General features: G+C 39.1%; 2 protein-coding genes across 2 annotated transcripts in view; one reads left to right on the forward strand and one right to left on the reverse strand.

Moving 5' to 3' along the window:
* atp10d (ATPase phospholipid transporting 10D) overlaps positions 1-7635 on the reverse strand; it is a 42122-nt gene extending 34487 nt beyond the window's left edge. Inside the window, exons 1-3 of the mRNA XM_086273701.1 lie at positions 7207-7635; positions 1044-1429; positions 381-575 (exon numbers count right to left, since the gene is read on the reverse strand). Of these exons, the coding sequence (XP_086129827.1) occupies positions 381-575; positions 1044-1324 (476 nt within the window). The 5' untranslated portion in view covers positions 1325-1429; positions 7207-7635. The remainder of the gene's footprint in view (positions 1-380; positions 576-1043; positions 1430-7206) is intronic.
* Positions 7636-7739: 104 nt separating this feature from the next.
* commd8 (COMM domain containing 8) lies at positions 7740-13995 on the forward strand. Its single transcript, XM_086273702.1, has 5 exons — positions 7740-7840; positions 8880-9035; positions 9702-9854; positions 13127-13282; positions 13734-13995. The coding sequence occupies exons 1-5, from the start codon at positions 7775-7777 to the stop codon at positions 13752-13754; spliced, it is 552 nt and encodes a 183-aa protein (XP_086129828.1). The 5' UTR covers positions 7740-7774; the 3' UTR covers positions 13755-13995.
* Positions 13996-14335: the final 340 nt, after the last annotated feature.

Here is a 14335-nt window from a genome sequence, read left to right on the forward strand (position 1 = left end):
CACTATCCCCCCACTCCCCACCCCTGCCCACTCGTCTCACCAATCTGAATCCTGATGATCTGAGTTACCCTCATCACTCAGGCCGCTCACATAAGGACTCCTTTTTGTTGCACTACTTCCAAGCAGTATGCAACTTTTTCTCTAATGTGTGCCTCACATATCCCTCTTGATTGTAAAGATTTCTCCTGATTGCTATTTATATTTTATTCCAGCACAGCTGGTGTGGGGCACCCACTATTTCGCTGTAAATGTACAATGACAATAAAGGCCTATTCTATTCTATTCTATTCTAGTCCACGGATTATTCTTATCTATATTAATGCAAGTAAGAAAATTGCATTTCCTGATGAACTGGTCCTTAAACTAAAAGGTTCACTTACCCACAGAATACTCGAACTACATTGTTGTTAACCTTCTTGTCAAACAAGTAGCGTCTGAAGTCTTCCAGGGCATCTTTGATGGCGATAATTATGAGAACCACCAGCAGAGGAATCATAGTAATTTCCTTCTGAAAGGCTTCAACCACTGGCACCCAGTTTAGCAATGTCAAGAACAGGAAATAGAGGTTTGCAGCCCTACAGAGAGAGGAGCAAATTAGTACATGGAAGTAACAAAATATAGTCACTGCAGTAGTGAAGCCAAATGAGTGGTGACCAGTTATAATGGATGTGCTGTACTGGATAACCAGTACGGATCTTCTGTTAATCCAGTTTACATATCAATTCAGTTCAGTTTCATTCAATTTTATTTATATGGCACCAACAACAGTTGACTCAATTTAATCCACAAAGACTACATTGAAAAGATGTGTAATAGACAAAACATATCACACAGCTAACAAAGAGGTGAGCCTCCCAGAAGCTCGACATTATCTAAATCTCAAATTGTAAAGAATTTAAATTCAACCTCTGTAGTAACTAAAATTGTTAAAAGTCAGGAAATCAAAGAAATGAAAAGTACAGTGCTGATAAGCAAAAATGGTTATATATATATATATATATATATATGTATGTTTGAAAAACAAAATAACTGTCAGGTCTGACCTGTGAAACTGCTCGAACAGATTCATGGGAATGAAAGTCAGGAAGGTGTATTTGGTAGTGGAGATTGCATTGCTTTTGTAGTTTCTGGATACACGTTCATAATCCTGTTGGTGACGCCCATTGCGGGGAAATACCGTCCTCTGCTTCCCACAGACCCTCCCCCGAGGGCTGTGGGTGTCCAGCAAGCTGCTGTTGGGCAGCCCATTGGAGTACCAACCCCGCCTTGAGTCTCCTGCTAGCAGCTGCCGACAGCATTGCTGCACCCAGCGCAGCCGCTCCATCTATGCAGCAGATGTGCTAGGTAGGCTGTGAGGGTACCGAGGCCAGGCTTTTTATGGCCTTTGGCTTCTGTGTGCTTCACGATGATCTTTTACAAAGTCACCATCCTAGAAGGAGAAACGACAAAATTATTATTTTACAGATTAGAGTTAAATGTCAATTGCCTATGTAATATTCTTGATATTTATATTGAACTACTTGTTTATATATATTACAAAATATAAGAATTCGCTCTAAACTTTGTAATATATTGTATTGTTTAATTTGTTTAGTGTGTTACTGTTGTTGTCTTGGAGCAACTGTAACATGCATCATTTCCTTAGGGATTATTAAAGTATTCTGATTCTGATCAAATCCAGATTTTGTGGGTGTAACGTAACACGGAGTGCTGTGACTGTGTGAGTTTCTACCGATAGTTAATCCTGCTTTAATCAAATCAGGAATCTAATCAAGACTCAGTAAAACTGAATAAGAATATAAGCGTTAGAATTTAATAATTCTGATGTTTAAACCATTCAAACCTGTGTGTGTGTGTGTGTGTGTGTGTGTGTGTGTGTGTGTGTGTGTGTGTGTGTGTGTGTGTGTGTGTGTAAAGATTTTAGGTTCCTTATGCATGATAACCAGATGAAGTCAATTTTGAGTGTATTGTGTTGATAAATACAGACGTTCACATATTGACTGAGTAAAAATATAGATGATAAAGGAAAACTATTTCTTATCAATGGGGTAAAAGCATAATGCCAACGATGTGACACCACGAGAATCCTGCCATTAAAGAAGTTCCCCTTATGTTTCATGATGATACAATGTCAGTTTGGAAATACACGGAAACTCTGAGCATCTAAGAGGAGGCCTGACGTGCTAGTAGCACATCTGAATGGCAGATTTATTGCCATTTATTGCCACTGCATCATTCCATGTTTGGCACTGATCACCACCTGCACTCATGTATATATCATGTATATATCTATCCACTTAGTACTTTTAATTCTTATTTTTATATTTTTATGACAGTATGTTTGCACTGAAGCACCGCAGCAATTTCCTAATGTTGTAAACCTGCTCAACATTTGGCAATAAAACCCTTTCTTCTGAACAGCAGAGGATCTCAGTTCCCCATTTGCTGTATAAAAAAGTATGAAACATTAAATAACACTTTTGAGTGGAATGACTGGCACATCTACACTCTGTACCTGGATGTAAAGCTGGAAGCATTCCTCCTCACAACAGCAAAATGATACAAAACAAATAAAACAAGCTGAAGGAGGGTTCGCAATGATAGCGAAAAATGAAAACAAACAAATAAGCAATATAATTTTTTTTCTTTCTTTTTTTGGTTCAGCCAATTCAGGAAAACACTGAAAAATTTGTTGAGACAATGTACAGCAAGATGATGTGCAAGCTACTCCAGAGGTTAACTGTAGGAGCGACTTTGGCTGATTGTAAGTGAAGAAGCCGGGCTGCCACCAGCAGCAGAGCCCCTGCTGCCCCGACAGAGAAAATGTGTGTTTATTTACTTATTAATGCATTTTAAATATGTTGAAATGTTTTTATTCCTTTTCTAAGTGGACTCACCTCAAAAGCACGCTTTTAGTTGCACGTTATTGCTTCAACATCACAGATTGTTAGTTCTTATAAGCAGGTCGTCATCCAGGCCTTAATGTGTTTCAGACATGTTTCCAGTTCAATCAGTGTGTGTCACCAGACAAAGCTGGGTGTCATCTGCATAGCAATGAAAATGTGTGCTATGCGTTTGAATGATACTGCCTAAGGGGAGCATGTGTAATGTACATTATTAGGAATTAGGCCTAGCGCAGCACCCTCTATAATTAAACTTAGTGTCTGGAGGAGACTCCTCCTTTACATGAACAAACTGGATTAGATATTAGCCATCTGTTAGCCAGATATGATTCAAACACGTTAGCTAATGACCTTTAATATGCTCTGGTCTCTGTAATAAAATATGATGGTCAACAGTAATAAATGCTGTACTGAGGTCTACCGAGATAAGCATAGAGATGAGTCCACTGTTCTTGCCCATAAGATCATATTAACATTCACTAATGCTTTTTGTACTCTAATGAGTTCTAAAACCTCTGCAGATAATCATTAAGCTGTTTGATAACTACTCTTTCAAGAATTTAATTGGGCCAAGGCTGCTGGGTAACGTTATGGCTTATTAAGTGAATGGTCTGTGGTATGTTGCCCATTAATAGATATAAATAGGTCATATTTAAGATTGAAGGATTAATTAATGGTAGAACTCCTTTGAGCAGTCTTGTAGGAATGGGGTCTGAAATACACGTTGATGGTTTGGAGAAAGTTAATTACTGAAGTTAACTGGATGATCCGGGCATGTTAAGGATTATTGTGAATTATTATTATTAATCCTTGTGTCATCCTTAAATTCTGCATCCTTTCCACACCTTCCTGAAGAAAAATGTACACACACAAAATCTACCATAAAATCCTCATATAGCAATATTTTTTCTACAAACACTCACACACAGACACACACATCCTCTCTCAATCCATTTATCTGTTTCTCTCAAACACACACATATTCAAAGCCCATCAAATTTGTTCACACTTCACAGGTTCTGTTATTGAAGTTATCAGTGTTGTTGTGGTTTGCACAATAAATCTTTCCAAATCACTCTCGGGGCTCCCTGGTGGTCACACGGCTCCGTAATATGACTGGCAAAAATACAAGAATGTCATACATTGGCCCACCAGGGGAAATGATTGAAACTGGTGGAACGCAGTAAAAATGTCAAACATCACCACTTTTCTTTGAAATGAAACCCTGACATGACAGAATGCATGGTTTTATACTGAACAGGAGTGAATGGAGCGTTTTTGTCCAGAAACGTGTGGAGAGCACTAGACAAAAAAATAGTAATGCAACCAAATTAATTGTGTTGCTCATCTTTGACATGTCCAAGACTCTAGTCGCCACCAATACCCCATCACCAAACTATTTATTATATGGAAAATATTTTGGATTTTGTGAGTTTTTTCAATAAAATACTAACAATTCAAATGCTTAAACTGGCATTTAAATGGTTACAATCCTGAAAATAATTTAATGTTTGATCACTTTGAAAAGGGCTCAGTTTAATTGATTTGTTGTGTGAGGGTTTTATGGCACATTTTGCTGTACACGCCAAATGAAAAACAAAAGGCCGGTGAGGCACAGAAGGCACACGTGTTATTATTACTCTCACGTCGTAACTTTCACTGTAACTGTAACTCATTTAAACCCTACACTGCAACCTTCTACGTGACCTGACGTGCACCTCCACAGAAATGTAGCTACACGTCGGGTCACAGCACACAAAAATGACTTTAAAGGCGTGGAAGGTTGCGGTGTACGGAGCAGTTTCCGGTTACGGAGTTAGGACGTCGATTTCCCGCAGAAGTCTAAATCAAGCTTCAGCTTACTATGGTGTGCACGTCCTGGTGCGAACCATACAGCGGTTTTTCTACACTACTTCTGCAAAAATAACTGACCCGTTTGCGGCCTTTCCAGAACATGAGTTGTGGTAATTGTTTTAAACAATTGACCCTAATGACCATCGGTTTTACGACTAATAACCTTTACACCACAGATTAATTAAGTCCCCATTTAAGTCTTTACAGCACCTCAAATAGAAAACGAACGTTTACTGCACGGCACCGTTAAGCCACGCCTGTTTGCACAACTTAGCCCGGGTTGTTTTTTCAGAAGCCCGGGGTCTTTTGGAGTGTAATTTTTTCATAGTTAGATGCCTGGCTGACATGTGTATAAAACAAAAACTACACACAATATTCGAAGCACATAGTGCACACTGTGGGAATTTACGACTGTGCGTAAATCCCCCCTAATATTGGTATGATCCGAGCTCAGACACTAAGTGACTGAGCGAGGGGGCGGGGCAGCTGCTGCCTGCGAGTGAGCTGTTGGAGAAACGCAGCCAGGCAGACAGAGGAGAACTGAAGTTCGACCAGGTACCAAAGCAAATCATTCGTACTGTACAAATAATGTAAATATGACGGTGAATCATGAAAGATATCAAAGTGATCACTTGACCCATGTTACGTTACTTGCTCTTCAAGTGAATCAACAAATGAAAAGCCGAACAACAACAATGCTGTTTCTTTAGAGAGTCTTAGCTTACACGTGTGTTTATTTCATATTTTCAGTTGTTTCCCTCCACGGCTAAATAAATCGGTTTCAGTAATGCACTGATATACAAGAATGGACATAAGGAGCTTCTTTCAAAGAAAAAACTCTGGTAGATGTTATTTTATATATTATGCTTTGTATGTTGTTCAGTATATTTCTATGCAAAACAAGAGGAACTTCAATACACAGCAGTATATTCACAGCTGAAACCAGATATTTACACTTTATGGAAAACACAAGAACATTTTTTTACTGCACAACATCAATTTAGAGTAAACTTGTTTTGTTTTGGATAAATAAATATTGAAATATCTTTTGAATTAGTTAAATGTCAGAATAAAGAGAGACAGAGCTTCTATTTTATCACTTTCATCAAATGTAGGAGCACATGTACACTAAGTTTATTCTTAATTAATAAGAAAAACTCCAGACGATTCCATTCTGAGCTGAAGAAGCTTCTGATTGGTTAGTAGAGTCCATGTGAGTAAACTGGTGGCACAGCTGTGGATGCATATAAGGCAAAACACAGAGGCTGTTTCTGTGACATGGGAACATCAAGAGATGTCAACCAAAACACCAGGAGAAGAACTGTGGAGCTCCATAAGTGTGGCTCAAGTTTGAATACAATTTGGTGCCATTTGCAATTAAGAAATACAGACAGTTTATCTCTTTACTCTTAAAGTTAACAAATGTGTTTTATATTTATCTAAAAAATAAACATTTAGTCTGATTTGATGTTACAATTAAAAAAGTGTTTTTATCCGAAGAGTCTGTAAATATCTGTATATTTGATGATTGTCAGCACAGAGAGAGAGATGAACAAGAGCAGGTGAGACACACATGTTAGTCAAATGGTTGTTTACCAAAAGTATCACCGTATCACAGGTCCTCATGTATCTCGTACCTAGTGTTTCTTTTTAGGTTTGTTAGTTTTCAACTTCTACATTTATTAAGTTTTGCAGCTTGTTTGCACAACAAGGATAAATAATTATATAAACTTTTCTCAATCTAAATATTGGACTTTGGTAGAATTAAAAAATAAGTGTAGTGCAGGTCTATGATGATTTTTAGTGCTACTATCATCTAGTTCTGATTCTGGTTCTGTCTTGGTTAAGTCCTCAGTAGTCCTGATTTTGAACTGTTGTAGTCCTGTTTTAATTCCGGATCAGTTCTGGGTCTGGTTGAACTGGGGTTTAGTCCTTGTGTCTTGATACAGCCCCGACTTTGTTCTGCCTTGCTGCTTAATTAAAAAACTAGTTTAAGGTGTCCTGCAGATGTGATATATATTTTTCCCTATATGAAGTCATTCTTTTTTGAACAAAACTCACAACAGAGCCAATTAATCTTTCTTTTCTTTTCATTAATCCCCCCATCACACATGCATACTACCATTTAAGGCTAAGCCCCGGGTGTATCAATGTCTGCCTCTGCTTAGAAGTGAAAGAGACTGTAAAGACTTTAAACGACTCCATACTCGAAGTTGTGGAAACAGCTTTAAGCTACCACAATCAGCTGTACACTCAAGCTGTGTTAAGCGATTACACAGAGGTATCGATACTCGGCCAACTACAAAAGAAAGTGTCTCCGTCCAGCAACTTAGAGGCCTACAGTTGTTCGTTGCTACTGTAATGAATGGACAAAGTCCCCGAGTGCGTTCACGCCTCTATCTGAGAAACAGACATTTTTCTCCAGCAGTTATCGACAGAAAACACGTACCTGCTGTTTATTTCCTCACGCCGCCCAATTTTAAGTTACTACCAGCAGTAAATGCAGCCTGTAGATTCGGTCACATCGTCGACAGACAGTACCGAGAAACAAAGCAGGATGTGAGAAATAGTCGCTCAGCCACGAAACCTTTCGCTCTACAGCGGAGTGTCGTCCAACCGAATTCCCAATGCAAAGGCACAAATGTCATATTGTCTTCAATGGCAGGAGCATGTTAGTAGCTTTAACTGAAATAGTCTGCGAACCATCTTTAATCTATGAACCAGGGGGTTTCCGTTTTTTCATCCAAATGATCTGACGGAAGTACTGTGGGAATTCCCTGAAAATGTTTCCACATTTTCAGCGGTCGCGGCTACACTACATTATTAGGCTGTCATCAGTGTGACAGTTTTACTCTTGATATATATCCGCATAAAACATTTCTCCTGGGTTTTCTGTCTATTAACTATTTGCTTGAACTCTTTGGAGGCGATTGCGATGTTTGGGTTTATTTTTCCCGAAGCGTTCTGAACGCATCCATGTAAGTCACGTGACTGACATCAGCTGATCAGTAGTGCTGATGGCGGAACTAACTGAAAACATGGTGGTTTTACTGAGTGCATTAGCTAACAAGGACTGCCGAAAAGTAAGTCGTGAAATGTGATTTAGTTTTCTAAATGTCCACCAGAGCCACGGGCGATTGTACCTCGGTAAATACTAAGATATGTTTTAGATTTCTCCATGAGAGCTCCGATATTTCAGCGAAGGCATTTGTTTAGCAGCCCATCCATTGCCCACATATTGCTCTTGAATGTTCTCGCTACATCGTGTTATCTGAATGAGCATCTATACCTCTAGCACCATACTAATAATGGGGTGGCTGCAGTTTAGGAATTAGAGACAGGTGTCGTGACAAGGTAGGTATCCCCGACAGAATGGGGTGAAAGCCCGTGGGTGGATTGCTGGAGGAAAAGTCACATGACTGATGTAGCTGGTGATAAGGTGTCAAATTATATTTATGGGGAAGTGCAACTTTCGACTCATTTGCATCCGAGCTGAGAGGAACAGAGGAGGCTCTTTGGTGCTGTTAATGTCACCAGAGGTGACAAAAGTACAAACTTTCTTTACTTCAGCAGAAGTGCAGATGCCTGGGTGAAAAAACACTCAGTAAGACCTAAAGTACTTGAACAACGTTTTTACTTTAAAGTAAAAGTGAAAAAGTGCAGGCTCAAAGTAAGAAAGTACAAAGTAATATTATTATTATTATTACATGAGGGTTGTTATATAAGGGTTGGCAATACAGCCACAAAATCATATCGCAATATTTCAAAGAAATTTGCAATAATGATGATATGTCTGAATATAAAAAAATAAAACTCGTTGGTGGTTGCAGCTTACAGATGGCAGTGTTTATTAGTGCAAAGAAAATGAAGGGCATTTCCATCCTTCCTACTTACTGTGACTGATGACACACTACCAAACAGAAGGACCTCAGAGGACAGGATTAGGTTAGGGATGGGGTGAAACCGAGGCACATGATCTCCTGCGGCAACCCCTACAGGGAAGCAGTCAAAAGAACAACACAATAATGTCAAATATGTAAATTAATAGGCCTAGTAGAATGTTTCATGTGTCGCACTACCAAGCGCCAAACTAGGATCCTCACAGTATTTCCTTGTGTTTAGCTGTGCCACAGGGTGGTGGATAGTCTGTGTGGGCGGGAGCCTCCTCACAGGGGGGATTACAGCGCCACCTGGAGCCTGCAGGAGTGGCTGCAGCTGCTGGACTCGCTGACAGCTCTGTTCCGTTTGGCAGTGGTCAACAACATCTCTGATGAAGTGGTGAGAAAGTGAAACAGGTTGGAAAGGATATGAACTGGAGTGTGTGGTTTCTGGTGCAATGATAGTTTCTGAGTACATAGGGACTGAACAAACTAGCCACAGTTTGCTGCATGCAGTCGATTGGTCATTCACTCAGCATTACCATCCATCCAACATGATAATACAGCCATTTGTGATCAAAGTTGCTGCTAAAAAAACATGACGAATGACCAGGTGGGAATAGCAGGTGTGGGAGTGAGCTGTAGTCAGGAAGTAGAGAAGGTTGGTGATTGGCTGCTTCGGTCTACGTGCTAAAGTATCCTTGGGGAAGGTGCTGAACCCCAAGTTGCTCTCTCTGATGCAGTCACTGGATCAAAAGCGAGAAAGGTGAATATGAAATTGAAGCATGTTGTATAAAGCTCATGTAGGTTAGACAAGCACTATGTCAGAACTAATCTATTTTAAACAGCTGGTTCTGTTCAGATTTTACAAATGTTACATGTCACGAGTCAGCTTTTATGAAACGGAGACTTTGAATGTTTGGTTTCAACCATCAGCGTGACCCTAGTTTAATATAGGAAGAAATTGTCTTTACTTTTAATAATAGGTACAGTCCAGCTCGATGCATGGTGAGTGGGGTTCTTTTAGGTGAGATTTTCAGGTCTTCTCTGGCCGATTGTGTTGCAGGTGCTGTCCCAGTTGTCAGATGTGAGCAGCAGCCAAGCTGAGGTTGTGTTGAGTGTGCTCAGAGCAAGAGAAGAGGAGATCCGCTGCGCCCTGCTGGACAGAACCAACTCCATCTCCTCTGCTACTCTGCAGGACTTTGATTGGCAACTTAAGGTGACTCGTTATTTTTCAGCATGTAGTGGAGATATCATCTGAATTTCAGGAGCGGGACCACTCCTCCTTCATGCCCCCTCCGGCCTCAGGCTATAAAAGCCCCCCTTCTCCAATACCTGCTGTTCTCATTTTCATGCCCCACCCTGCCCCCCCATTTTTCCCTGTCTTCTCCTCTCTTCCTTTCCTTCATTCATTTCTCGTTAGTACATGGGGATCTGCCCGGCCCGAGAGCCGTCGCCAGTCCCCTTCGAGGCCTTCCCCAAACCACAGCACCAGTCACACTTCCTCATCGCCCATCGTTAGCCAGGATGTGGTGCCAGCTAGTGAAACTGACTTACTGTTTACTGCAGATATCGTTCTAATTTAAATATCACATCGTAGCTTAACATTCAAAACTGAATGAAAAGAAGCAAAAGCATCTGAATATTTACAGCTGTGGATCTCGACCTGGCACTCCCAGCACAGGAATGTCTGGAATCAGCTCTCTGTTTAAAAAGTCTGATTCCTGTGAGTACTACGCAGTAGAGGAGGAGGAGACTCGTTCAGCTGTAACTGCTTCTCAGTCTAAAATATAAAACATTTTTTGAGTTATTTCACACTTTTACTACATATTTCCATATGTGTTCATTCATAGTTTAGAATTTATTTATTTAAAAGGGACAGTGCAGTTATACATAGTTCAAGTGCAAGACATGAGACTGATGTACCGCACACAGGTTTATAGCTACTGCTAATTTACAACAATTGTCCCTTGTTGGGCTCACAATCTAAATAAATACATATTACAATAAAACATATATTTTCATAAAACCAAATTACATCAAATACAATTACAATTGATAGACAATAATTTAAAATAAAATTAAAATCATCAGATAAAATGACTACAACTTTGGTTTCCCTTTAACCACACTTTGACCTTCAATGTAAAGGATCTAATGTCTGTAATCAGTTTGATATTGGTTGGAAGTGTGTTCCACGGGTGGCAAGCCTTTATAGAAAAAGCTGACTGACCGAATGTAGATCTGCGATATAATATCTTGCAGTTGCCGTTCACCTTACTCCTAGTAACACGATTACTGTCTTGTCTCTGAATGTATCTACTGAGACACTCTGGGGCCATCCTATTTATACATTTAAAAACTAATTTAAGATAACACCAATGATTAAAACTCTTAAAACTAAGTAAGTTATATTTCTGTAAAATGTGACAGTGATGCCACCGAACCGATTTTTTTTTATCCATTATTTTTAAGGTTTGATTATATAAGGAAACCACAGGCTGAAGTGTAGATGGTGCTGCTTGGGTCCAAACTGTCATACAATATGAAAAATGCGAAAATATCATAGAATGCATGAATAACTGAGCTGCTGAAGTGGGTATATAGTGCCGAATTAACTTGAAACAATTCAGATTAGCGTTGACCGTCTTAGAGATCTTCTTTACATGCTTGTCAAGTTTAAGATGTGAATCTAAAATTATTCCTAAAAACTTAAAATCTTTGACCTCCTTTATTTCTTCGTTCCCTGGGTTGATTTTAAAATCATCAGATGAATTTCGTTTCCTAATCGAAAAACACATAGAAACTGTTTTTTTTTTTTTTTTAAATTCAGTACAAGATGATTTTGTTCCAGCCATTGCTGGACACCATTTAGATGTACCGTTAAGGTGTCTGCTGCTTCACCAGGTGCTACGTGTATAACTGCATCATCTGCATAAAGTTGGCAGTTGGCTTTTGGGCAGCTGGTAGGCAAATCATTTATAAACAAACTAAACAGCAACGGGCCAAGAACAGATCCTTGGGGAATACCCATTCTGTTTTCCAACATGGACGACTCTTCTTTATCAGCCCTCACACACTGCTCTCTTTTGTGGAGATAGGACTCAAACCAATCAACTGCTTTCTTTGAAAAGTCAAATTTTATCAACTTAGAAAGAAGTATGTCATGGTTGAACACTGCACCCACAACACTACCATTATCCAGATTACACTTAATATTTTCAACAAAACAGCAATTTGCCATTTCTGTGGAAAATTTTGGTCTAAAACCAAACTGCATTGGATGAAGCAGTTGATTAGTCTCTAAGTAATCAATTAACTGTGCTGCCACAACCTTCTCAAGCACCTTCGAAAGAACAGGGAGTATGGAAATTGGACGATAATTACATATCAAATCACGCTCGCCTCCTTTAAAGACCGGAGTAACTGCAGCCCTTTTCCAGTCAGTTGGGGATGTCCTATTTCTTATTGATAAATTTATAAGATGTGTCAATGGTTTTGTCATGAAATCTCTATATTTTTTAATAAAACAAGAATCCAAGCCATAAACATCCTTTGCCCTAGAATCTGATAATTTCTTAATAGCCTCTGTGACCTCTGCTTCATTAACCTCTTCAATAAAAAATGAGTCTGATGAATCGATAGGGCTATTTTTAATAGTTACAACTGGAGAGCTGAAATTTTGCATTAATTCTTCTACAGATTGTATAAAATATTTGTTAAATTCCAACAAACATGTTACTGGTAGTGTAGTCATGGCTTTCTGTAGTAGTTGTTGTTAGTGATGTGTACCAACACTCCCTCTACAAAACACAAGTGATAGCCTTAACTACACTGAGAATGGCAGAGGCTCTAAAACTTAACATGTTTTAGTTACTGAAAAAACCCAGCCTCGTGAACCGGGTCATCTAGAATCTGAAATATTACGTTTCAAATAAATCAGCTAAATGTTTTGTCTTTATTTTGTAGTTTTGACATCTTAGTTTTGATTGAGTAGGTGTGTCCAAACTTTAGTAGTTTTGCTTTGAGGTTTTCGATCATATAGAAATCAGAAGTTTTTTTCCCGCAGAGGTGGTTATCACTATTTCAAATGATAATATGAAATCTTAACCTTTCCAGATAGTTGTTCTTGTTCATGACTACCACCATATAAAACTTTACTGATAAGGGATTATATGGATAATTTTATGCAATCACAAATTCCGGCAAGCAAAAATAATTCTAAACAAACATTGGCAGAGCACAGTGGCCTGTCGACCTGTCAGCAACACTGGGATCATTTGTAGCTCATGTTTCATTTGTGTTTGTAGAAGGCAATTTTTATCCCACTGACTGGTCAAAGACAGCCGCATGAGTCAGTGAGCTGAATTCTTAACATTGTTGTTTATTCTGGTAGCATCGGTTTGACAAAGATCATACTCATTGTCAGATTTCCTTGTAAGCACAGACATTTCATCTCTTCTATGTTGTTTTTCTCGTCTATTCCTTCAGTTAGCTCTGTCCAGTGATAAGATATCATCTCTCCACACGCCTCTGCTCAGTCTCAGTCTAGATGTGCGAGAAAATGGAGTCCTGCGGCCTGTCACTTTGGAGATGAACAGAGATGAGCTAGGCATGCTCATCAGTTCATTAGAGTCTGCTAATAAGGTAAAACATATTAAATGCATTAGAGATATATACACACTACTATAACACTACTATATACAGTTTTCTTAGGAGCGCATATGGTAGTATAGCCCTTTGCAGCATCTATTTAAACATATGCAAGTATCTTGGGTGTGAAATTATTTCCAAAGTATTTGTGCAAACAGTAAATATTTGCACTTCCATTCGTTCATCCATTTCCTTAACTGCTTGATCGAATTCAGTGTCACGAGAGGGCTAGAGCCTCACACAGCTCACAAGGCCAGATACACCCTCGACATGTGGTCAGTTTGTGTTCACATTCACATCTACTGCCAGTTTAGGATCATTAGTTAACATAACACGCTTGTCTTTGGCCTGTGGGACAAACCAAGAAGAACGCACCCAGGCACAGGGAAAGTTGACACAGTCCCCAACCCAGTCGTAATGATTTAATGGTCTTCATGTCTTGCAGGTAGTGTTGCAGCTGAAATGATGGAAAAATTGTGGATTACTAATCTCCTTGAAGACCACAGAGCATCCAGAGGAGGAATATTATGTTCCTCAAGTGTGTGAAAGAGGAGCTCCCATATTTTGGACAGGGTCCTGTAGGTTCCAGCCATAATGATGTGATGAATGTTCCGTCATGTGCTGGAGCAGTTGGATACCTACACTTTGTTTTCCTTTTGTTTTTAGTTTTTTGCACCATGTTCAATAAATGTTTATTTTGCATTTTGTACTGTTGAATTAAGTGGTGTTTATTGATTTTAGCAGCAGTATTAACTGACATGTAAATCCAAAGTAGAGATAAACTAGTTTTCCCTTCACGAGGGAAATTTTCACTTTTATGTGTATTTTACAGTCTGTTTAATTTCATTTTTCATGAAATTGGCACTCCCATATTCACACATTACTAATCTACATTTGGTATCTAAAATGTAACAAAAGTGAAAATACATTTTAAGAAATGTTTTACATCAAAACCACCTGCTGAAGTTCACACCAAGCTCCGTAATGGGAGGGAAGGTGATTTAAGTGACTTTCAGTGTGTCATGGTTGCTGGTGCTAAATGGTCTA

This window comes from Aulonocara sp. 'chitande type north' Nkhata Bay, linkage group LG19, assembly GCF_057382095.1.
Source record: "Aulonocara sp. 'chitande type north' Nkhata Bay isolate Kocher_YH1m ecotype deep benthic linkage group LG19, A_spYH_male_GT1.1, whole genome shotgun sequence".
NCBI lineage: Eukaryota > Metazoa > Chordata > Actinopteri > Cichliformes > Cichlidae > Aulonocara > Aulonocara sp. 'chitande type north' Nkhata Bay.